This window comes from Antennarius striatus, chromosome 11 (assembly GCF_040054535.1).
Source record: "Antennarius striatus isolate MH-2024 chromosome 11, ASM4005453v1, whole genome shotgun sequence".
NCBI classification, from domain to species: Eukaryota; Metazoa; Chordata; class Actinopteri; order Lophiiformes; family Antennariidae; genus Antennarius; species Antennarius striatus.
This window is the reverse complement of record NC_090786.1, coordinates 17,781,432-17,806,529: the sequence shown is the minus strand read 5'-3', so window position 1 is coordinate 17,806,529 and position 25,098 is coordinate 17,781,432. Positions and strand designations below refer to the sequence as shown.

Sequence of the window (25,098 nt, the reverse complement as noted above, 5' to 3'; positions counted from 1 at the left end):
CGCCACATATAACGTTTAAATGAGTTGGAGAAGATGACCAGACTTCAGAGGCTAAACTATGTTTCCATGGTAACTACACATAAGGAAGTGTGTCTGAGAGGAGACAAGTTTCGTGTTCGTGTATCGGGGTGATGTCAGCTATGTTTGGAAAGTCAGGCTCTTTGTATTGCGATCAGTTTGTCTTTGAAAAACACACACCAGTCTACGCAGGTGCTCAGTTTACAGCTTTATACAGTGGTGTGAAAAAGTTTGGGCACCCCTGATAATTTTCCAGATTTCCTTTATAAATAACTGGTTGTTTGGATCAACATTTCAGTAAAATATATCATAGCAGACAAACTGAGTAGAAAGAAAGAAAGTCTTTACACTCGTACATGCAGTTACATGCATATATATACATTGTTGTGTACAGGCCCCTGAACACAACAAACACTATACAGTGACGGACGGGAGGCAGAGTGACGGATCACGACTTCGAGGTGCGCCCCAAATGAGCAGCTTGTAATGGGGATGGCACCTTGCTCAGGGGCACCTCGGCAGTGGCTGTGAGGTGAGCTGACACCTCGCACCACTGAACCACTGCCGCCCCTTGAGTAATATTTGAGAAGTGAAATTAAATTTACAGGATTTACATAAAGTGTGCAATAATCATTTAAACTAAAGTAGGCAGGTGCATCAATTCGGGCACAATTGTTGTTTTATTGATTTGAATACCTTTAGCACTAATTATTGGAACACAAAATTTGTTTAGTAAGCTCATTGACCCCTTGACCTACATACAAAGGTTAAGCCAATCATGAGAAAGGGTATTTATGGTGGCCAGTTGTAAGCTGTTGCCCTCTGCATTTTCTCTAAAGAGTGACAACAAGGGAGCCTCAAAACAACTGTCAAATGACCTGAAAGCAAAGACTGTTCAACATCATGGTTTAAAGGAGGCTTGAAAGAAAAGTAGCTTGAACATTTCAGCTTTCAGTTTCCACTGTAAGGAATGTAGTGAGGAAATAGAAGAACATAGGTACATTTCTAGTTAGGGTCTGGGGTGGCAGGCCAAGAAAAAGTAGAGTCAACGGATGGTGAAACAGTCAAAGTCGTCCCACAGACCAGCTCCAAAGATCTACAACATGATCTTGCTGCAGATGGTGTCACTGTGCATTGTTCAACTATTCAATGCACTTTGCACAAAGGGATGGTCTATGGAAGAGCGATGCAGAAGAAGCTTTGTCTACACCCATGCCACAAACAGAGTTGCTTGAGGTATGCTAAAGCACATTTGGACAAGCCAGGTTCATTTTGGAATGAAGTCCTCTGGATTGATGGAACTAAAATTGAGTTATTTGGACATAACAAGGGGCGGTACACATGGCAGATGAAATAAACAGTGTTCCAAAACAAACACCTGCTACCCACAGTAAAATTTGGTGGTGGTTCCATCATGCTGTGGGGCTGTGTGTCCAGTGCAGGTACTGGTAATCTTGTTAACGTTGTAGGTCGCATGGACAGCAGTCAGTATCAGCAGATACTTGCAAACAACAAAGCTGAATTTACACTGGGGCTGGATACATCAACAAGACAGCAATCATAAACACTGTTTAAATTCTACTAAGGCATTCATGCAGAGGAACAAGTACAATGTTCTGGAATAGCCAGATCCAAACCACCAGTGATTCATAAAGGAAACACTGGAAAATTATAAGGGGTGCCCAAACTTTTTCATACCACTGTATTTACTGCAGCACATGAGAGCCGTCACCCTGGTACTCTACTGGCTGTGTGAGAAAAACTGCACATGTGAAGTACATGATGCAACTCATGGCGCTGAATATTACAGCAGGAATCCGCAGCTCTAATGATAACATGAACAGCAGACATCTTCTCCAGGAGAACTGTGATGCTTGAGACTCCACTGAGGAGCTTCCTACTCACGTCGTACGCCAGGCTGTCTGCCTCATTGGCCACTGTGAGTCCAGCAAGCTCCCCCAGTCCCAGCTCGCTCTCCATGGCTTCATCGGCGCCCATAATGAACGACTTCCCTGAGGTGGGTGGGAAAGTCAGTGCCTCGACTGGAGGAAGAACGGATAAATATGTAAACACTTTCAGCACAGTCCAGCACTCGAGTTCTACTTCCTACTGTATTTATGCTTGAGCACCTTCATCTGTTCGGTTCCCTTCGTGCTCGCTGAAGCGGACCGGGTTTGGCCGGGACTGAGGGATGGATGGGGGCTGCATGTGGGACAACTCCTCTGAATCTCTCAAGTTAGCCAGCATGTCCTGCAGTTTTGACCGATTTGGTCCTGTTAACAAGTCAAAGGTGTTAAACACTGACGGAGATCAGAGGAAATAAAGAAAAATAATTTTTAAAAAATAGTTTTGAAAAAGTATGAGCTGAAAAGAGATCGTTGCATAAATGCGGCAGGAAAACAGCTCTGAAAGGGAAGAAAATTAATAAATAATAAAAATGCAAAAGCAGAGAAAATGAAGGGAAGTAGCATCAGAGTTTTTTTCTAGATGAACTGAAGATGCAGAAAAGGTATAGAGGCACATTCTTTTGTAAGTCTGGGCTGTGTGGAAAGAGGAATACAACATGTAGCTGGATGCTGTGAGGTCTCAGTATGAGTCCAATCAGTTACCGAACCAATTTGGTGGTTTGTATTTTAATTGCAAAAAGGAAAACGATAGTATGGGAAATGAGAATCCCCGACAAATAATTTTCTCCACGCACCTAATATAGCAACAACCCGCCGACAGAGTGGAGGTAAATTGGAAAGGGTGTAAAAAGTGGAGGCGCAATCAGACCGAGAATAGACTGAGGTGAGAGTTGTTGATCTCATGATTCAATGAGAGAAACGGGCAAACAGCCGATGTTTAAGCCTCATAAACTGAAATCTGAGTGCTCTCATCCACTGAGTGTGGTTACACGTGGGCCATACTGAGTATTCAGCTATTCAGCTGAGTCACTTCATTAATCCACTAAAAAAATGGCTTTTCTACTCACAACAGCAGAGAACTGATTTAGTACTGCATTATCAACATGGCTGACAGATAAGTATGAAGGTGGTGATGACTGTGTTAGTATGACAGGACACCGATGCTGGACCAGACAGGACAAGGATGGACTGTCATTGAGGCTACGTGTCACATTCAACTCTGATGTCTGACGGGTTGGAAGAGACGTTGAAGTACTCCAAAATTAAAACATTGAGACAGGGCAGAAAAGCATGCATCAAGCATTAAGGTTTGTTTGGATGGAAAAATAAAAGGTGACAGATTTTTGCATGTTTAGTACATTCACTAGAAGACAGAGGTGTGAAATGATAGTCAAAAAGGACAGAACAATGCCAAATAGCCGGCGTAGCAAGGAGCAGCTAAAGAAGGAGATGAGAAAAAACAGAAGATGTTCTGTTCTGATTGAAGGTTTTCTGGCTTAAAGTCAGGCTCTACAGAGAGAGAAGGAGGGAGGCATCAACGCCTGACAGGACTTACTCTTCACCCCCTTTTTCCCCTTGCGCTCCTTTTTGTACTGCTCCTTGAGTTTGGTTATCAAGCCCGGGTCCACGTCCCAGGCCTCAGAAATGGGACCTTGCTCGTCCTTTTCTACATAGGGGGAACAAAACCAGACCGAGAGGCGGTTGAGGAACTGCCCCTGTGGACGGACGCCTGCACTCTGAGGCTGGTTCCACACAGCGTGGTTGTCTGTTCATTATCTGGCTTGATTGAGCTGAACAACCGCACTAAGCAGGTACAGGACAGAGACATCAGCCAACCTGATCTAGGGTTTCCACATGGACAGAAAAGAGGCTGTTTGCAGCGTATGACCGATCACAAACGTGACGAGTCGACCGGAAGCAGAGCAGCAGCGTGTAGGCGTAACAGGCTTATGTAACAGAACCTCCCCTTCATTAAAGCATGACAGCCTCCTTATATTTCTGGATTTCACTGAATTACTGTGCTGTTTAGATCTATTCTTACTGCATGTGTGTCACTTTTATCTTTTTCGGTGCAGGCTCAGCAGTTCGGAGGTGTCAAACAGACTGGGAATTAAAGAAGAAATATAAAAATCACAATTCATAGCTGTAAGAATGCTCGCTGCCATAAATACAGACAGTGGTGTGAAAACATGTTGGAGCCGCTCGTGGTTTCTTATGTTTTAGTGATTAAACAGCGTCGGACTATCTAACTGAATTAAACGAAAAACAAAGACAACCTGCATGAACAGGAAATCAACATTTTTTAGGGGACAAATGATTATCCGATACCTAAATCACTGGTGAGAAGTATTCTGCCCCTCAGAAAATTTACTCAGGTTGTCTTTGTTTGATGTTTAATTTAGTTTGAGGATCTGGAGCTGAATAGCCTGCTGCTCGGCAGGTTCCAGTAGATGTGGAGTAAAACTGTGGCCTTACACCCCCACGACAAGGGAACCACAGTCCCAATGAGGTTAAACCTTCATTCATTCACTAAATACAAACTGTTCTTTGTAGTACAGGACTGTGGCAGGATGTGTATCAGCAGAGTCCTCTCATGGACTCGTTGGTTTCTCAAGCCTCCATGAGAGTAGTTGGCCAATAAGATGTGAGCTTCTCTTCTTTGAGATGCCGCTACCACACTGATGAAATCAGACTCACTGTAAATCGGATGCTATATTCAAAGCCACTTCTTTTAATCTTTTATACCATTTATCCTGGTAAAATGAAAGTTTTAGGAGTGAAACTGACGCCATGTGGGGAAACTTCTAATTAGTTTTGTCACTGACCTATGACAAAACTGTGAAATCCTTGTGCTAATCTCAATATTATCTGACTCACATCTATGGTCAAAAACAAAGACAAAGCTCAAGATGACATTAAGGTCCTTCTTTATCAGTCTAAGGTGAGTCAACAGTAATCAGACTGACTCGATCACAAGGGAGTGGACGAGACATTGTGACCACGGGCTGGCTATGGAAACACACAGTGGAAGAGATCACACACTATGGGTTAACAGACAAACATTCCCAACATGATTAATGACCACAGCATGAGAAATGAATGACAGGCACTGCATGTACAGTCCACAAGGTATGAAACAACATCAAGATACAAATTAATTTAAATTCAAGTAAATCAATTGGATAGATTTTCATTGCCTCTGACACATTTTATATAAATCAATATAACCAGCTCATCAGAAGAAACACACACTTTAATATTGTGTGTACTTTAACCGTCCCTTTTGGCCCGATGGTTCATCTGATTCCAGCTGTGTTCTCAGCCCATCTAGGACTCACCCCAATCGGTGCCATCCCCGTTGCCTCTGGACTCCGGTGACGTGTCCATGTCGTCAGGACTGGACAGGAAGTCAAATCCCTTCAGTGCTTCCTCCGCATCAGGATCCTCACTGGTGTCCATACTGGCAGGTGATAACGAAGACGACGGCTTCTTCCTCAGGATCTGGATGGAAGAATTATTGAGGACCATTACAAATTGCGGGGACATAGCTTTCAGACCGGCCTTCCTTCAGTAAATATTTGAATAACATAACAGAGTCACTAGTGCAGAGTTCACCACGCTGACTGAAAGATCCAGTCCCAGTTCTTCCTCCTAGCCCTAACCCCGGCCCTACCCTGCTGTCTGGTACATTCCTGTATCGGGTAGTGTGTCCCGTTTCTTTAGAGGATGGGGGGGTAGTGGTCACCCAGCCCTTCAAACAGTACTTTCAGATGCAAATTATAAATGGTAGAAGAATTCCCAGAATGCTTTGTGAACAGAGGCAGCGTAAACATTTACCATTTGAATAAAAGACGTGCATACATGTTTGAAAACACTTGTGCAAAAACTGTATAAAAATTTATAGAAATATCAATTTAATGTAGCAAATAAATACGTCAGTAAATTGTTTTTAAGTTCACTTGAGTAATAAGGCTATCTGTGTGTTTTTAGCCACTAACCTCATGAAGTTGTGGACAATAAACTTGTTTTGTTGAAATGCAATTTGTATTATTTTTTTCTATTCTTTTGTTCCTTCCTGATAATGAGGTCATATTTGTCACCAGTTGATAATGGTAGCAGCATCAGGCTTCTATAAAACTATAATACTTTCCTGCTCTCCAAAGCAACAAAGGCATCTAAAAGACGTCTGCTGCCATGACGTGATGGGTGACATTCCATTTCCTAATTAAAGATTTAAATTACTGCTCTGACTATGTAGTTCCATGGGGTAAGTCATAATACGCAGTCATGGAACTACATAGTTTAACCCTACGTCTTGCAAAACAAGACATAGGGTTAAAAGGAGTTATTGGGACTGGACCCAACATTCGGACTTCTACCAACTCATCACTGGATCAAGGTAATGAACCCATAAATCTTCTGGAAAGAAAAAAAATCATCTGTTCCAGAGAACAACACCTAAGTAAAACACGTTAGCATAAGGGAATGAACTACTAGTAGTCACGTGGGACCAGCCTACGGCACTTCTCAAATATTTGCTCTCGGCCATATTATAATACACATATAAAGAATAGTTGGTCAAACAATTCAATAAACCACCTTATAACTACTTTTACATTATTAATTTTGTGCTTTCACAAACTGAGCTCTGAATTAAATTTAATACTTAATAAAATGTAAATTATTTTGTATATTGTAATGTATGTTAATGTTAGTTATGAATACAAACTACTTTGTTCTTTGTTACGTCGTCAGCTCATTGGCTCACATGTGTGACTAAAAATCATGTAGACATTATGTAGGAATGTTGAATATTTGTCAACAGTGGTTTACATATATTAATTTTGTGTAAATAGTTTTCTTACTGTCCTGGACTCCATGTTACTCCTGTCCCTCCCCTCACTATCCTCTTCCTCGTCTTCATCACTGAACTCAGCTGCTGCATTCTCGATGAACTTGAAGGCCTCTAGCACAGCGCTGGAGTCGGAGAGCTCAGCTTTCCTGTCGGTGAAGTTAAGTAAGTCAGACCACATTTTCAACATGTCTGTGGGGAAAAAAACACGACAGCTTGGGGGGACAAGACTCACCCTCTGGTACCCATGTCCTTTGTTGACGTGTCTGTACCGTTCACCAAAGGCTCGTTATTGGTCCGTTCGCCTGTCCTCACATTTCCATCGCCAGCTAGTCCCAGCAGCGCTCTGACCCGCTGGGACTTCACGTCCAAGATGGTGTCTGTATAGCCCACTTCCTGTAGGTACCTGGAAGAGGACAAACGTACTTCATTCTCACCGCATTTCATCTAAACCAGCTTGGAACTGTTATTTATTGTAAAAAGAATATAAAACAACATATAAATGAATTTCGCATGGAAGATAGACAGACAGACAGACAGACAGATAGATAGATACTTTATTCATACCGGAGGAAATTGTGTATTTCCTCCGGAATTAATAAAATATGACTAATGACTACATGACTAATCTGTCCCTCGACACAGTGTCAGGTATAAATGGGATGCCTTGCCAGTGGCGTTGCTGGAGCAGATGATGAGTGAGGCTCCCTGAGAAAACTACCGGAGCCCAGTTTCTTTCCCCAGATGGACTTGAGGGCAAGTAATGACTGCTGTTGCACATAAGAGGGCACTCTCCCACGGTTCTTGATTATTGAGGATGCAGCATGATTGTCACAGTAACTTGATTATATATAAATAAATAAAAGTTCTTTTGTCGGAAGCAACAACACTTTAGCAGTGAAAATCAACACGGGGCCAGCTAGCACTGGTACTTCTGTGCTGTTAATTCTGGCGCTGTGATTTAGCTTTCTGGTTTGAAGGCTGTCATCACAGGATTAGAGGATGCGTCCTTACTGTCTGAGGAGCTGACGGCCTTGTTTCCAGGACAGCTGATTGTTGAGCGATCCAGAAGACTCATTCTCGTTGGCCTCATCTGGAGGAGAACAGAGACACAAATTAGGGCTCCGCAAGGACAAATCGCATCTGACATTATTTCCACTCCGTAAACACGACCGGAACATTCCTGCATCACAACATCCCAACAACCACAGACATCCAGCACTTAACTGCTTTCAGCAAGTCAATAGTGGTTGAAAGTTAAATAGAGGAGATAATGCTTCTCTTTAAATTGAGCCAGTGAAACAATAAATTTGCGCACAGCTAAATATTTTCCAAACAGCTGTTTTACACCGCAGGTCACTTTAAACAGTTCAAGGTTGGTTAACGTCATGTTTTCTTTTAGTTAACATGACAAGAGAAATAAAAAAGTCATTACTCTTTAATGCTAAAAAGAAAAATGGTGTATTCTGACACACAGAAAATGGCTGGTCTACAAACATGTCCCAAGACAAACTAAAAATTCCATAACATGTCTCTGTGCCTGGAGCATCCACAACACAACATGCTCTTCATGGCTGCCTACGGATCTTACAAACAAAGTCGAGATTCAAAGCTCACTTTGATATTCAACAACATCAGCACTCTGCAAGGAGCAGTAAGACGTGTTGATAAGATTTAGATGGGGTGAGGGTGGGTCGAGGGGTTGATTTGGTGGGGCAAGAGGAGAAGGAGGGGAAAAGAAACTGGGTCATGCCTAATGTAGGAGTGTTAGGAGCGGGCAGGTGCACCACCAGACGAGCAACACCTCCCACTCCTCATCGCGCCCTCTTCCAAGTCCTCCATCTAACACCTCTTCCCTTCACCCCCCAAATTCATCAACACTTCAAGGGCTCAGTTGTTTCTAACGCCCCCATAAATGTAGATGAGGAGTGAGCAGAGAAAATGTCCTAAACTGACTTGAAGATGGCAGAGAACCCATGAGGCCAATCCAACAGCGATCGCATGACGGGAAATCGGCAGCGCAGCGATAGGAGGATGGTGCTGCGGCGAAAAAGTAGCGTAATGGGAAGTGAACGTGTTGTGACATTCAGTATGATTACACAACACAGAGGGACAGTGAAATGTGCTCTCTGTCCTTTTACTTAATCATTTACTGTGTGCATCTTTAAAAGTGAGGTCATTATTAAATCTTTTTTTTTTTTACATTGACCACCATGAATGGACTCAGCCTGATCTGATTCAGAGTGGGTTTTTTTTCCTTTGACACCTTGAATTGTTCTGTGTTTGTTTGGCCCCTCCGTAACAAAAACTGTGCTGTTTCACCATTCAGAAAAGGCCACTGTGAAGAAAGCGAGCGAGGATAACAAGATTCAACATGAATGCAGCCCTCACATGCGTACCAATCCTGTTACCTGAGGTATGTGTGTACAATCACAGACATTCACTTGGAAGAAGTGTGGCACTGCAGACTTACCAGAGTCGTAGCTTGGAGGCTTCATCTCACCTTGATTTAATTCTGTCCCATATTTTAACTTGTGGTACTTTGCCCTGGAAATAAAAAAAATCATATACATAAGAAAATGAACTGAGAAAAAGATCTGAGAAAAAGAAAACTGTCTTCTGCATAAGCTTTGAAAGTGATCCCAATTCTCTTCTTCTCAACGTTATGTCGATTAACTAATTTTTTATGGGTAGCATGATCGAAAACAATATTAGAACATTAAAATTAATGGAGGGAAACAGGTGCAGTGATTGCAATATTTCTGTTCATTGTTCATTGATATATTGACACCAATATGGACAAGAAAATGTGAAAAATAATAAAAACACACCTTACGTATGTCACAACATGATTCCACCTAATGATTTGTTAAAGATTACATTCGGATGATAGAAAATGGCATAAAGCCATTTCTTCCTATGACTGCGTGACACATCCATCAATACAAGAAGAGCATTCACCCCCCCCCCACCCACCATCCAAAGGAAGTAACCCCCATCAAATCAAATTCATTTTAAATTAGGTACTTCTAGTGTTGAGAAAGCTATTTCTGATATTGCTTTTAGATACCCTCTGAGACATGACCTGTTGCCTAGCAACTGGGTAACATGGTAGTAATCCTAAACTAAGTGTTGCTCCTGAGGCAAGAGCTGCTGGGAGTAAAGTGGACAAATACACAACACAACCAGCCAGAGGATGGATCCATGTTTGGAAAACTTCACATTCCTCAGACAGAAACCACCATCAACCTGCACCAACGTCCAGCTCATATTAACAGACCTGTGGTCAGTTGTTTCCCAATCCCAGCTTTCATCTCCACTAGTCTTCACCTACATCTATCTGGGGAGGACTCTACCTCCTTTCAGCAATGCTTTACTTAGCATTCATAGAATTCCACACTCCCTGCTCGTAATTGTATAACACAACCTTTGTCTTCTAGTGTCGAACACGGAGCACCAACGGTTTTTCCACTGATTCCTGCTGAAGGAGGAGAACGGATTGCCGAGCTACACAGCCAAGTCACACCTGAATGGGAGCATTAAAAGGTGAGCTACATCTAACACCTGAACACATTTTCAAAAGGATGACTCTGGCTCATCTGTCAGACAACCAGACGGTGTGAAAACGAGACACCACTTCACCCACAGGAGAACGTTGACAGAGAATGCACCCAAACGTCAACAATAATCCCTCATTACAGAGGAAAATTGTGTCAGCGCTCTTCTTACCTTGATACACCCATCACTCTGGATCAATGGAAACAGGTCATGCAGTCTAATGAGAACAGGTTTATCATTTTGCAGAGTCCAGACTTAAGCTCCCTAGAATACTGAAATATTTTTTTCACATAGCCTCACAGAGTTCTCTTGGCATCCTGTTACCTTCACCATTACACACTGCCAAGAGTTCTACTGTGTTTCTGTTCAATGTTTCAGTGGCTGTTTAAATGACATACTTGATCAGTGTAAGCCCCATTAGCTTTTGTTAGACAGAGATCAAACACCACAAAGAACACTCAACTTACTATGGGGACAGAGGCACTTGTTGAATCACACTGTAGTGCTAGGGTCACCTGTAATGCTTAGCAACAGTACTTTGTAAATAGTGTAAAGATCTACCTCCCCTGCTCCATGACAGTTGGAGAAACATGGGCTACAAAACCTTGTGTTCTGTGAATTAGTTGCTAACTGCTACTAGCTGCTGTTTATCTGGTTTGGGCTGCGTTGATAGTAAATCAACAGAACATCAGAGCCCCGTCCTGCCATTCCACATGAGTGGAAATTGCCTCTTTTACAATCTCTTCTGCCATCCGTGAGGTGGACATCACAGACCTCCATCATGCCTTCACTGCAATTACACACACTTCACGGTCCCTCCTTGAAAGGCCGTTAGAATGGAGTTATTAACAGAAATGTGCTGCGGTCACAAGCACATCACTGTTCCAGGTGCAACGATGCATTCCAGTGTATCACTGCTGCTACTACAGGGACCCTTTATGAGGTAGTGACAGACTAACGTTGTAATTCTTCTGGTTTACTAGAGACAGACAGGCTGTTACAGAGAAGAGATCACCTCAGGTGGAAAGATTCCCTCTCTCCTCCTTTCCCTTCCTGTCCTTCAACTGAGGACAAAGCCAACTCATCAGTATTTCATATTGAACAAAAGCCCTCATGCCAACAAACGCTCTTGTCCAGAGACATTACACCGGCTGGACTCTGGGGGGGTGGGGGGTCTCTGGTATTCCCACTGCATCACTGCTTCTGCAGACATCAGCAACGACATCACACCCGAAGAATATAAACAAGAGAGGGCTGGGAATTCTTTTAGGAACGGTAGCAGCACTTCTCACACATCATCAAGTGAATGCGCTGACATTGTGAAGTTTCAACACACATTAATGTTGGCTAGTGAGAATCTCCCACCACCATATTCTCCTTTTCCACATTTCTCAGAGGCAGGAATTTATTTTTAGGGTTGCACAAGACACACTGCTGCAGACTGATGGACGTATTTGTGTGTACGGTGGGTGGGCTGAGCATCAGTGTGAGGTAACACACTCACCTTTCCTGTTTCAGAGCATACTCCAGCATCTTGATCCTCCTCACAAGATCCTTCTTCAAATTCTCCTGGCCTTTCCTCTCTCCCTGCAGGAAGGCGATTTGGGCCTGAAAATACAAAAATAGGATTGTCAGGAAACGTTTGAAAAGCAGAGATTTACAATAGTTTCATTTATAAATAGAGTCAATGTTCTCTTTATTTTGGCACCTCAGGTATGAAATAGCTCACAACAAAGACTCAACTTGAAAGACAATGTTTATCAGACAACATCTAAGGAAACGCACTTCTGCCAAGACTGAATTAGGATGACGTCTAATCAATATGCGTAGCATGGTGGGAAATGAAAAGGCACTGTACTCTTCTATTTTAATCTCACCTACTCACTCCCAAGCACCCACTTTCCAGTTCCCTCGGAACACCACATTCTCTCCTCATGACAGACAGCAGTCCGAGTCAGCATTGTATTAAATCACATTCCTGGCAACACACATGCTCATTTGTAATGATGATGATGGTGGCGGTATAGGCTGGCTCACAGCGAGACACCCCCTCAGTGGGCTGCAGCAGACTAGTCCAACAGCAGACCACACACTGTCAAAGTCCCATCTATTATACTGCAGGATAAGACAAGGAGAAAAATCAATCATCATCATCACAATGTCTTCACAGGCCTTCTAACCTACCAGGGAAATTGAAGGTAAAGAGACAGATAAGAGTCGTATTCTACTGTCATGCGTATTTTTATCTACTTTGACTAACAGAGATGGGAATCTCAGATTCCACTGGTTTGGTTGGCATCCCCGTTTGATTCAGGATCAGTTCCCAGAACCAAAAATGATTCTTGATTATATGAGTAGCTTTAATATATAATTATCATGTACTTAAATCCAATAATTACACAAATGCTTTCTTTCTGGTGAAGTTGAACCAGGAATCACTCGGGTATATGTTTGATGCACAAAGTGCGGCATCACAGTAGGGTTCTGACTTTTCCAATCCATCAGGATAATGTTTCTGGATAATGTTATTATGGCAATTGAGTTTTGGCATTTGTAACTCGATTCATAATCATAGCAAAGTAATTTTTGTATGGATTGCAAAACCAATTATAAGGGTAACCCTATATGCCTGCTTTGAAGTAGGCATAAAAAATAGTCATGGATCCACCTCCTTTTCATGATGTACTGCAAAACTGAATGTTTCCACTTATCCACTAAGTTTCACGCAAATAAACAGTCTACACACAGTGGATAAAAAGAGACAATTCATGGATCTGTCTTTACATTCACAGATTTACTTCAAAATGTAAATATTTCTTGGAGCGGATATATTGACCTTCTAACCAATTTCATGGTAATTCCTTATGTAAGTCATGTATATCTGACAAAAGTGTAAGCCCATTATCCTGTATTCAACCAGTTTCATCTGAATCAGTATGAAGTTTAGGCTTAAGGGAAAGAAATGGTGAAGACATTCCTAGAATTGGATCCATTAATCTGGATTATTTAACTGGCTCTTGCTTGTCTTATGCTGAACCACTTCCATGGACAATCATCATGTTGATTATGTCTGATCCTGTTAAAAAAAACAGCAGTGAAAACGTTGCCTCCATGTTGGAGGTAAAAGGACTCTAGATGCTGGTTAAGTCTCTGAAGGCTGTTTCATCCAGGAGGACAGGTGAGAGCAGTTTCTATTTCAGCACATCAAGATTTCATTATCCGTTGTTGAATATTACCAGCAAGCATAACAGGTGCATTAAAATGTCCCTCTGTAGGAGAGAACGCACGACAGAAATGTAATGATTAAATCTTCCTTTGACTAAACCATAAAGTCCTTGGACCGATTTGAATTCTAAACATTTTGAAGGGAATGAATATCACCTCGATTCTCTGAATTTCACTCTGCATGCAGAGGATGGTGAGAGTTTGAGTGGGATGGATCGCAGTTCGAGTGCTGCTGCCTGCAACAATGAGTCATGACAGCACTTCAATCTGCCCTGTATTAATAACAGGACTCCTTAGCATCCACATTCTCCACACAGAAACCCATAAGGATCTCCTTAGGACTGAGGACACTGGTTCGTAGTCGGACAGTGTAAAAAACAATGACAACAGGCACATGTTAGCATCCTACTGAAACAACAGCGGCTGATAGGTGGGGGTCAGGGCAGCACACACATCACTCAGCCAGTGACAGCTATGAAGTGTCTCGTTACTTATTCCACTTGTGTTATGAGCATCTACACTCGGCTGGATCAATGCATTCTAAATTGACAAGGTTGACCAGTCTTGGTATGCGTGTCATTTTCCACATACTTGAACTAGTGTCACTAAGCATTAATAATCAGGTGCATGAAGACAGGAAGGGAGCTCCGAAACGTATAATCCTCACAAACAGGCCGTTGGTGCCTTTACATGATTTCAGAGACAGTGGCACGAAGCATCTCACACATTTCAAGAGCAAAAGCACGAACAAACAAGAACAGCCTCACAAGTTTTACCTAACGAGTCTAAAACAGCGATTGCACGTCAACTAATTTCTCACTGTGGATGTAAGTGTTCTCCGTTTGCGGATAGAAGGAGCAAACATTCACTTCTTTATCCAGATGAAGGCTGATCTGCCAGAGACAGAAGAGTGAAGCTCTGTGAATCTCTGGCTCTCCATCGCTCCTCCATCAAACATTAACCTTAGGAGGAATGCAATGAGTCAACTCAGGCCATAAAGAGACACAGGAAGCGTTTAATTCCCGGACTCACACTGCCTGCATTATTGGTCCGCTGGATAAGGGCTCCTCAGTCTGAGTAAGAGACATGTAGCGTGGGGCATCCATCCAGAGCACGCCGATTCTCAGAGACAGAAAAGGAGGCGTCTCACACTGGCGGAAACATAAACACTGGCTACCAGCTGAATTCTGGTAAGCTAAGGTAAGAGTTGGACACAATATCCTTGTCTATACAGCTTCAATGTTTTGGTGCAGATTTTCTACTTTCAAATTACAAGAACAAGGTGGAAAAAGTGAGTGCAGCTTCTAAGGAAGAACAGCAAAAAAACACAAACAAGCCATTTTTCAAAATATATAATTAAGCTTCTTTTCAGTTATGGAAAGTGTTAAGACACTTGTGGTCATATCACTAGCGCAATGCTATGTTAGATTCACGCATTGTCGGAAGTAGATTCCTCAGAAAATAAATGAAGACAACAGTTTTATCAAATTTTTCATCTTTTTAACTCAATTGACAGTCAAAGCAGACAATATTCACACAAAGACATTAAATCACTAAACTTTAAGTTAAGAGATTTGTAAATTCCAGACATGTTTTCTCCCAGACTTGTTCTGCACCACTGACAAAGACGTCTACAACACAAAGGGGCCATTTAATCTCAACACAGTGAATAAAGAAAATCCAGTAGGTGCGAACAGCAAGGCTGAAATCCTGACAGAAACGTAGAGGATGCTCACACAACTTCACAGTTCACACAAACAAAATGGTCCCGTATGCAGAAGGCAAAGAGGCTGCTGTAAACCTCACATTGCAAAAACTAGTTTACTCACATAGTTACCACAAACCAGGGAGCACCATGATGGCAGAGCTGATGACTAACCAAGTACATTCCACTCATGCCATTACTCTAGTAGCAAGAACAACAAAGCAGGAAACCAACCGCAGCCACACAGAAGTGCTGCGGACTACCGTAACACGTATGCATATGTTTACCACGTGTTCACAGAAATCACCACAGATCTGAATCTTCATGGCTAAAATAGAAAATCCACCAAGACTTAATGTTCAACATTCCCAACAACTGGGAGTGACTGCCACAGACAAATGCATTAATCATCATATCATCACTTTAAAAACAAGGGCAGATACCACGAGCCTTTGCCAAGGCTGAGCACGCCCTCCATCATGTCTCTTTCATGATGAAAACACCTAGAATGTTTGGCTGTAAGGAATGCTGCTTTATATTTTAAGACCAAAAAAAATTAAAAATAATAGACAGCCTTGGATCCACTGCCTACTTACAACACCAGTCAGAGGCATGCTTTCACTTCAACGCAAAACTGTGGGCAAACTCATAACATGTTCTGTACTAATTCACTCCAGAATTCCACCATTCCCTTTATGGAAAGTGAAAAGTAGATTCCTCAGAAAATAAATGAAGACAACAGTTTTATCAAATTTTTCATCTTTTTAACTCAATTGACAGTCAAAGCAGACAATATTCACACAAAGACATTAAATCACTAAACTTTAAGTTAAGAGATTTTAAAATCCATAAAAACCTGGAAGAAAGCAAAGAAGGAGTGTGTGTGTGTGTGTGTGTGTGTGTGTGTGTGTGCGTGCGTGCGTGCGTGTGCCTGTGTGTGCATAATCCTGTTAATAAGCAGAATTGATTGTTTATACTTAACTACTTGATGGAGTAATTACATTTATATGATATTTGGTTTGCTAGTTGCACCAGCTAATGAAACTGATCCAAGATGATTAGCTTCATAAAAAAGGTAGTTTCTGCATGATATTTGGCTCCAGCTCCCCGTGACCCACTGCGGTGGATTAAGCGGAAGAAAATGGATGGATGGATGGATGGATGAATGTTAGATCCCAGACACTCCAAACCAACAAGTAAAATAAATTCTCTGGTTTTTGACAGGAAATACTACAGGACTGCAGCAAAGCTTTAACATTTATATTTATTAAGTTTTTGAGGAAATATTTTTCCATGAATCATAGCCAACGATAAGTGCCCTGTATCACACTGACCACAACAATTGTGTTTAAAAAATATGTGTTGATGGACACAGATGTACTGTATATGGATAGCTCATCACTTATCATAAGTTAATATAAGATCAGTAAGTTCCAAAATATATACAGTAGAAATAAACAAACTGAATAAACCAATTATGAGATGCACATAATTACAGATTCCACAAAGCATGTGTGAATTTTCATTGTCTTCTTTCCAGCATCTTTTGAGCAATTATGAACAGACTCATTAAGTAGAGAGGTAACGTGCACAACGGTAACCCTATAGACCATTTAGCTTGGAATAAATCAATCAATTCCAATAATTCAGTAAAGCAGACCAACTTACCAACTACAAAGGTCTCATGGATCACGGTTTACAGAAAAGGAAAAACAACTGAACACTATTAATAGTGGTTGGGCGGTTCTTTGGTCACATGATATACATCACAGTATTCAAAAACTGTTTTTTCATAGGCCTTTATGCAGTGATGTACGCTAATAAATGTTGTTAGATGTCCCATGACTAAAGACTGCTGTCTAGTCAGAGATTTAAATGCAACACAAAACAAATCACAGCTCCAATTCTTTACATGAAAACAGCTGTAAATCAGTCCAGAGTGATTGAAATCTTTGTTTTCCTACTCTTGCAGCTACATTCTGTATTGGCTTAATATACAGGATCAAAATTACTTACATGTCTAACTGATTTTGTTGCATTTTGCTCCATCTATTCTACACATACAGGGTTACATAGAAAGATAGTGTGGATCTGTGGACCCCTCCATCAAATCCCATCGATCTACGCTGCTCATGCCCATTGGCTCAAAATCAAAAATGGTCTCAGCGCCATGGTGTTCGTGAGCTGCTAAATAAAGATTTCTGCTCAGTCACCAGAAATGAGTAAAGATGAGTTTTTCACCATTTCTTCAATAACCATTACAACATAAAATTCTTGGAAGGTCCAACATTGCCCCAAGTTATGAATACATCTTATTTCATCCCATAAAACTTTACACAGAATTGTTTTCATTTCATCATGAGTTTTCACTTTGCGCTCATTTGACTGATGCACAGTCAAATGAGTGCACATTTTCTGTCAATGTCACCCCCACCCCAACATGGAGGCAGTGTATTCAGAGTAAACAGATCCCAAACATCAATTTATCCAATTATGCTAAAAAGTTAAAAGCCTGTGTCACAAAAAACAAGATCATCATTTTGACCATTTAATCTAGTCAGCATTTCTAAGTCAGACGGCACCACGCTGCTAAACTGCAAGAGGCAACAAGCACGTCCACAGGTGAATGGTTAAACAAATGCACAGAGGAAGTGACACCCAGCACACAGACTAACTGGGATAGTGACAAATCTCTGACTTTACTGAAGACCAAGTCACTATTGAAATAAATATGCAAAAGTAATAAAAACTAAAATAAAATCTGGATCCCATTCAACCAAATATTGATCGATTAATAAATGAATGGGCGAGTTGAAATTTTTGGGACCATCTTTTAGCCGTTCCCCTCAACTTGGGTAACTTCAGCCCTGGTTGGCAGCCATCACTGTTTGTCGCGTCTGTGGTGCAAAGCGATCAACACAACTGATCAACTTGAAATGACTGTTGTTACTGAGGACAGAGACGTTTATCTTGATCTGTGATAGAGGAGCTGAGTAGCTATCTTGGAGTAACTTCCAACAAACTGCTTTGTTTCTTTTAACATTAGTGACACTGTTATTTCATGACTACAGAACATCACCGACAAAACATGCATGTAATCTAGGTGAGCATGTAGCCACTCTCATTTTTGCATTTTCCCCACTCTCAGGCACAGACAGAGAGGGCAAACAAAAATAACTGCAGCTTGGGGGTGGATGTAGTTTCGCCTGCGGAACGACGGCGACACCCGTTTCTGAATGTCACAGCGTATGCCTGCATGTGTTTGTGCATGGCTTGGTTTTTCTTACTCCTGCACCATTAAACACAACTTTAGCTTTGTCATTGGTAAAAGCAAAGATCACAGCCATCCAGGTGAGACAGTCACTGACTGCTACTCCACACTTTGCTGCACTCCTCTGTAACACCAAATCATTTCTGCCACATTGTAATTTTCCAAATTAAACAATTTTCCTCCATAAATAAAAAGGAACCAGTATCCAGAGATCAGTGGGTCCACGTTTCATTCTGTACGATCACCTTATACCGAGTCAACTTCAACCTCCTCCTGGTGCCAAATTTGGCTGCTGATACTTCAGTCAAGGAGACACCCTGTGGAGAGTGGGGATTTCCCCTTTAACAGTGGACTGATGAAGAGGAGCCCATCCTGGCCTCGTCAGGCCATGAATTCACTCAAGCCCAGTTGTCAGGGCAGAAAAACAGGTCATGTTGTTGGGCTTGCACTAGGAGCTAGTATAACTAAGCCACTGTGGCTCTGTGTAAAAGAATTGAGTAAGCCACAAAAAGCCACATTCTGTGTCCAAGACAGCGACGCACTATAATAGCAAGTAAAACTTACAAGTAAACATTGAGTAATACCAAGAATCTAATTTATTAAAAACAAAGGGTCTAAGTCAAAGTTAAAATGTCTTCTAGTCAAAGTAAAACTAACAAGTAAACATTAAGTAATATATTTTGTATGACTGTATCTTCACATAGTGAATGCAAGTTTTCAATTGTTGGGGGGTGTAAAACCACGCTCGTCGTGGGGGTTGTGGGGGGCCCCCCCATATGGCGGGGTCCTGGGGACCTCCCCCGTGAAAATTTTTAGAAAATGGGGTTGTTTTCCTGCATTCTGGTGCATTCGGAGGGCAAAATCTTCTGTTCAGTTTAGCTACAAAAATACACTAAAGTCAACAGTTCAAGCTTAACTAACAAAATACTACTCAATGTTTACTTGTAAGTTTTACTTAAACTAGAATACATGTTAACTTTAACTTAGACAACACCATTGGTATGCCATAGTTTAGTTTTTTGTTTTTTTGATTCGATAATATGATTTTTCATTTCAATTTAAAAAGGCATGTAAAATAGCAAGCGAGGTGCATACACATTTACCCTGCATCGCTAGTTATTCCTGCCGGTCATAGGGATCAACAGTCTAAGTGTTGTAAATTCCTGATGTTTTGATACGTCATCGTGAAGTTTATGTTTTTCTATTTTATGTTACGTTATTGCAACGTTATTGTGACGTTCGATTGTAGTCAGGCACCTTTTAGGGGAGCCCAGGTGCGTCGCGGGGTCCTGCCAGAGAGGTCCAGCGCCGTTAGTGTTAGTGCTAGCGAGAGAAAAAGTAGTAAGTTTTAGCCTTTTCTCTGTAAAAATAAGAACGCCACTGTGGCTACACAGTCTAAAAACCTTATAACCAATCTGGAATTTTCTTCGCCTATGGAACAGTGGCGAGTCGCTTGCGCAAGCCCAGTGTTGTTTAGAGCTATATGGTGACATCAGTTAAATCAATAGACAAAAATATTTTCTTGAATTTTACAGGACAGCAAATGTTTATAAGGGCTCTGCACTGAGGTCTGCATGCTTATATGAGGCAAATAAGATGCCACCTCAGGTCCAGTAAAACGCTTGGTGCAAATGTGATATAAAATTAAACACAGTGGAGCTGATAATGTAAATACCTAAGGCTAAGCCATACCACTTCTGTTTAATCTCTGCTGAGAGCTGCAGCACTGATTACTCCTAAGAAAATGACAAATGACTAAGATGTTTACAAACCGACGTGAAGGCAAACGTGTCAGTTGTCCTGACAACAGGACTTCAGTGAGGCGTCGGAGGATGTGCACAAAACAAAATTTCAATTAAATACAGTGAACTGTTCACTGTCATGTTTTATATCAGAAATGAGAGCAGACATTCTGACGAAGAAACTCAGTTTGTTTTTGATAACCAGGGCTGAGCCTTACCAGCTTGATTTCTTAAGTTCTTAAATAGATTTCACCAGCACTCACGGTGGTGTTATGCAACTTCTGTGGCTTCTACCTCACATGTCGGATGGGTACCTCGAACCAGGTTTAATTTAGCCCCAAATAAAGTCGAGTCAGCACAGAGAAAAAAATGAGCTTAACTGATTTTATGAAGGACACAATGCACAAATGACAGGACTAAACGTCTTCACCTACACAGTGTTAAAATCAGCCTGTACCATGTTTGATTCACTGGTCTCCTCTCCTCTCACCTGCCTTACAGCCAGCCACCATGATGCAATTGGTTAAGTGAAAGTGTAGTTCCGACTGTCTTATTCACAACGTCAGGACAGCAAACAAGACCAAGAGCTGATTACTAATACAGGAATGAACCTATGAGGTCACATGAATGAGTCCTCAATAATGAATGATACATTCTTTATAATGTACAGCTTTTAGAAGACTTGGATTGTTTTTTAATGTGAAATAAGCAAATGACCTGTTCTGACTCTGCTCCTCAAATAAAAGGAATTAAGAGGCACCAAAAACTGGAACTGAAAAGTAAAATCAGAATCAAATTCAGAGATGTTAAAATACAAAGAAGCTCAACTCCACTGATGGCATTTTACTGTACATCATTTGCATAACATGGGGGCACAATGTAGTTTCAACGACAACGGCTCAGGATTACCGAAAAACACCCCGCTACCCAAATAAACAATGCTATAATGTTGGCATTATGCTGCGTGTAAGTGGCAGTTTAAAGAAATACACTCATGTAAAATAAAAACATCAACTGGAAGAAACCTTCACGCCATCAGTGCCACAAAGAAGGGTTTAGCCAAAAAGATCAAAAAGCCAAAAAAGATTTAACCAAAAAGATTAGCCAACTATAGAAGCAACAAGACAGTCATGGACTGCAACAACCCGCAACACCCCTGAATTCAAAATGTTACCCTGACCTACCTGCATAGGTCAAAGATCAAAGCTAGTGCTCTGACCTATAGTCTTCGATCAAAGCACTAGCTTTGATCTATGATCTTACTCACACTGGTCTTCTCCCTAGTCTTTCTATCTTATCTGGGTCCTGAGTGTACGAAAGTTGAAATTTGACCTTGACCTAGTCTTTTAAGGTCAACGTCATCATCTAATTTTCATCCCCTTTGCCGCCCGAGTAATTTGCTTTTTGTTTCATCTTTTTATCTGCGACGATTGTGAAGATATTTGGTGGACATGCTAACGAACGGAGGGACGAACAAACACACGAACACTGACAAATACAGTACATCACCACTTTGAAGCGGGATGTAATCAATGGCAAAAATGAAGAATTCTAGAACTCAATTAATTAGATCTAAATTAATCAACACCTACTTTAACATTCAAGTTCTGTAATGCTGTTTTTTAACCTGCGTCTGTTTGTAGCAACCAAAACTACTGAATTTCAATAAGCATAGTAGACGGTGAGGCCATACCCCAAACTCATTTTGGTGCAAACCTTAATAGAGGAACAGATAATGGAATTTTTAAAATGAATTTTACTTAGCATTGTGAGACAGAACACATTCTTTGTAACTACTACCAATGTGCAGCTGAGATTCAGTGGGTGCCTATAGGTTTAGAAATGTTGGCAGATGATGTATTTTGTGATTATAAGTGAAGATCCACTGGTTTATGTGAGACGTGAACAACGGTTCAGTCATAGCAGAGGTATAAATACTAGTGAGCAATGTTCCAGTTTGAGTTTTATAATAACACTTTACTAATATTTATAGGTTTATGTCACAAAAATGTCTTGCTATCAAACAAGACATTTCAAGAAGTCACTTTTGAAATTGTAACGATGTTTTTAATAATTTTTAGGCCTTTCATGAATTAAACAATAAATGCTCACTTTTCCATCAAGATGTCGTAACATAGAACAGCCAGAGCTGTGACTTGTCAGAAGCTTATTAGCAAATCAGCTTGTTTTATCGCTTTGTGGATCGTCAAACCACTTTCTGGGAGTCTAAGCATGGACGACAGCAGCATGCATAAACATCATTTCTACAGGACAAGTCAGTCATGCACTTTATGTCCTGCTCAAGAAGAGGAGTGGCACGGCACAACAAGCTGGCTGGACAGCATTCCTACAAGACCCACAGTGCGTCTTCTTCTGAGACAGACATGTGACACAGTTTCATCTTTCTCACCTGTAAAGTCTACAAAACAACAAAAAAAAATCCTGGGAGAAGAGCGTTCAGAGTTGTGAAATTGCTTCGCATATATCAATGTTTGTTTGTTTTTTAATTACAAAACTGTTAACTTAAAGGGACAGTAAAGTTAATTTTAAGTGACATATGCACAATAGCTAGCTTGTTTTTGTTTGTCATTAAAACATAAGTGTGGGAACATTAAGTGTGGGATGAATTTTCAGGTGCTGCACAGTATCTTCCAAAAAGGCTCTGCTAACGAGAACATTTCAATGCACGTTTATTTCCACAAATACATTCTATGGGTGGAAGAACTGCATGCACAGATATCCCTCAAGGACACAAGGTTAGTTTCCATGTGGATGCTAAAGCCTGAGGCATCAATACTACTACAGGTTTGTGCAGGACTAACACACAGAAATATTAAAGATGACTTATTGGTCACAGCTGAAAAAAACAAAACAAACAAAAAACAAAGATCGAAACATCCATTGAGATATAAACTTTGCTACACAGAGCACAATAATTGAGCCAGTGTTTTCAAATTGCTACTGCAATGTTCAAAACATTGACGAGTCTCACATTCACATAGTCAGATGCAAGAAGAACAAGAGCTATAATTGACAGGGTTTTGTAGCCACACCATCGAACCACCTCACAATCCACTGTGAAGCATGGCGGTTGCTGCTGTTTTGCTGATAAGCTGGCTTCATGACAGCAGGCAGGAAGCTTAATGCATCGGCAAGATGAGTCAAAACCCTACTAGAATGAGCGGGGAATACGTCACCGATCTAAAAACAATGCACTGTGTCTCCCTCTGGTCTCTTTGTTAACTGAGGTTAGTCTCTGGATGGAGCAACCAGCTGTAAAGTCAGGGTTGAATCTTGTCTGGGATGCAACAATTATGGGCTCACTGGTTGAAAACAATGGAAAGAAATACAATATTTTCCTCCCAGCTGTAGCCATAGAGTTAAATTTATATCTTCAGATCACGGAAGGAATAAAAGTTTGATAACAATCTGTGTAATACCACACACTGTAGTCAAATATGGAAAAAATAAGTAAACAAAAGCAGATACGAGACCAAACTTAAGGATTTTTCAAATCAAATGACAACAATAACAACACGCAGGTTCCAGAAAGACTCTTTAAAAACATTATCTTGTAATTTAAACTGAAGATAAGGAGTTTGGGTTTTGTGTACTTTCCTTTTCATAGCAGGAAAACCTACTTTCGTCGTATATCTAAAAAAAAACAACGTCGATATTTAAGTCATTCAATCAGTAGTTGGGGATCAAGCATGTTGTGGAAAGATTGCCCCAATCAATGTTTCCAATTAGAAATACAGTGACCTTTTCCCAAGACAGCTAGCAGCATTTTTGATTTTCTCATAGGAGTGGCAGTGACATGGCAGCTAGCTTGATATCCACTATCACTCCATGGTCTTCTGTGTGTGTTCTGTCTGTCAGCTCTCAACAGCGAAACACATTTAAGAAGACTGCTCCCATTATTCCGGGTCATTTTATAAGAGTTTAAGAAAATATTTTTTAAATAATAGGAGGTAATAATAGTACGGGTAATGTTAGCCGCGGTGTTTCTTACACAACGTTTCTGCACTAAACATGTATTACTTTTCAAGTTAACACAACCACCAGTTAGTTGTTTAAGCAGACACACATTCAGTCGATCTTGCCCAAAAAGCATCACCCAAACTCCCAAAGAAGAGAAAGTTTGGTGGTTAAAGACTGGAGTGGTCGCAGACATTCGTCACGCAGGAGGGTCAGGGGGCGCTGCAGCTGCTTTAGCTACTAGGCTAAAGCTAACAAACTAGCCTGGTGCCACCAACAACCAAACAATACAAGTTTTAAAAAAGACCAAATACGGCTCTAATGTAGACACACCATTATGTGGTTGTGTAAAAATAATGCGATGTGTTTTCACCTGTAATTCGGCCCGCTCCACCTCCCATTGTGATCTCTCTACTTCGAAGCGGGCCCATTCGTGCTGCAGGAAGTGCAAGATCCCCGGGATACTGTACTGCGCCCTGGACGCCTCCCCAGAGTCGCCATCAGGCAGTGGTCCTTTCCCACCGCCGGGTAAAACCGAATTGTTATTGTTGTTGAAGAACACGCCGGGACCCGCCTGCTCGTCCATGGCCGGGCTCGGTGGAGACCTAAGCCCGTTGTCTCGCTTATTCGTTGAGCTAGATACCGACTACCAACAGCGGTGAGACGTTCGTTCGTACTCCGTCTCCTCGGCTTGGGGAATGAACTGACAGCTAGCTGTCATTGAATGACGTTGGTGACTACGGCCACGCCTACACACGTTGACCGGGGTGCTCGATTCGCTTACCCCGAAGGCCCGAAGGACTGTACTGTACACCCAATCTTATTGCTGACAGAAATGCAAC

The 25,098-nt window shown here is 41.4% G+C and overlaps 1 protein-coding gene across 4 annotated transcripts in view; it reads right to left on the bottom strand.

Annotated features, from left to right (window-relative positions):
* Positions 1 to 24,954, bottom strand: part of LOC137603498 (striatin-like) — a 29,601-nt gene extending 4,647 nt beyond the window's left edge. Inside the window, exons 1-11 of one of the 4 annotated variants that reach the window (XM_068327028.1) lie at positions 24,630 to 24,760; positions 12,213 to 12,450; positions 11,840 to 11,943; positions 9,251 to 9,324; positions 7,792 to 7,870; positions 7,013 to 7,183; positions 6,791 to 6,926; positions 5,264 to 5,426; positions 3,481 to 3,591; positions 2,148 to 2,291; positions 1,924 to 2,060 (exon numbers count right to left, since the gene is read on the bottom strand). In XM_068327028.1, the coding sequence (XP_068183129.1) occupies positions 1,924 to 2,060; positions 2,148 to 2,291; positions 3,481 to 3,591; positions 5,264 to 5,426; positions 6,791 to 6,926; positions 7,013 to 7,183; positions 7,792 to 7,870; positions 9,251 to 9,324; positions 11,840 to 11,868 (1,044 nt within the window). In that variant the 5' untranslated portion in view covers positions 11,869 to 11,943; positions 12,213 to 12,450; positions 24,630 to 24,760. Of the gene's footprint in view, positions 1 to 1,923; positions 2,061 to 2,147; positions 2,292 to 3,480; positions 3,592 to 5,263; positions 5,427 to 6,790; positions 6,927 to 7,012; positions 7,184 to 7,791; positions 7,871 to 9,250; positions 9,325 to 11,839; positions 11,944 to 12,212; positions 12,451 to 24,629 lie in introns of all 4 variants that reach the window. The other 3 variants (XM_068327029.1, XM_068327026.1, XM_068327027.1) reach the window with 3 other exon arrangements.
* Between the last annotated feature and the right edge of the window lie 144 nt (positions 24,955 to 25,098).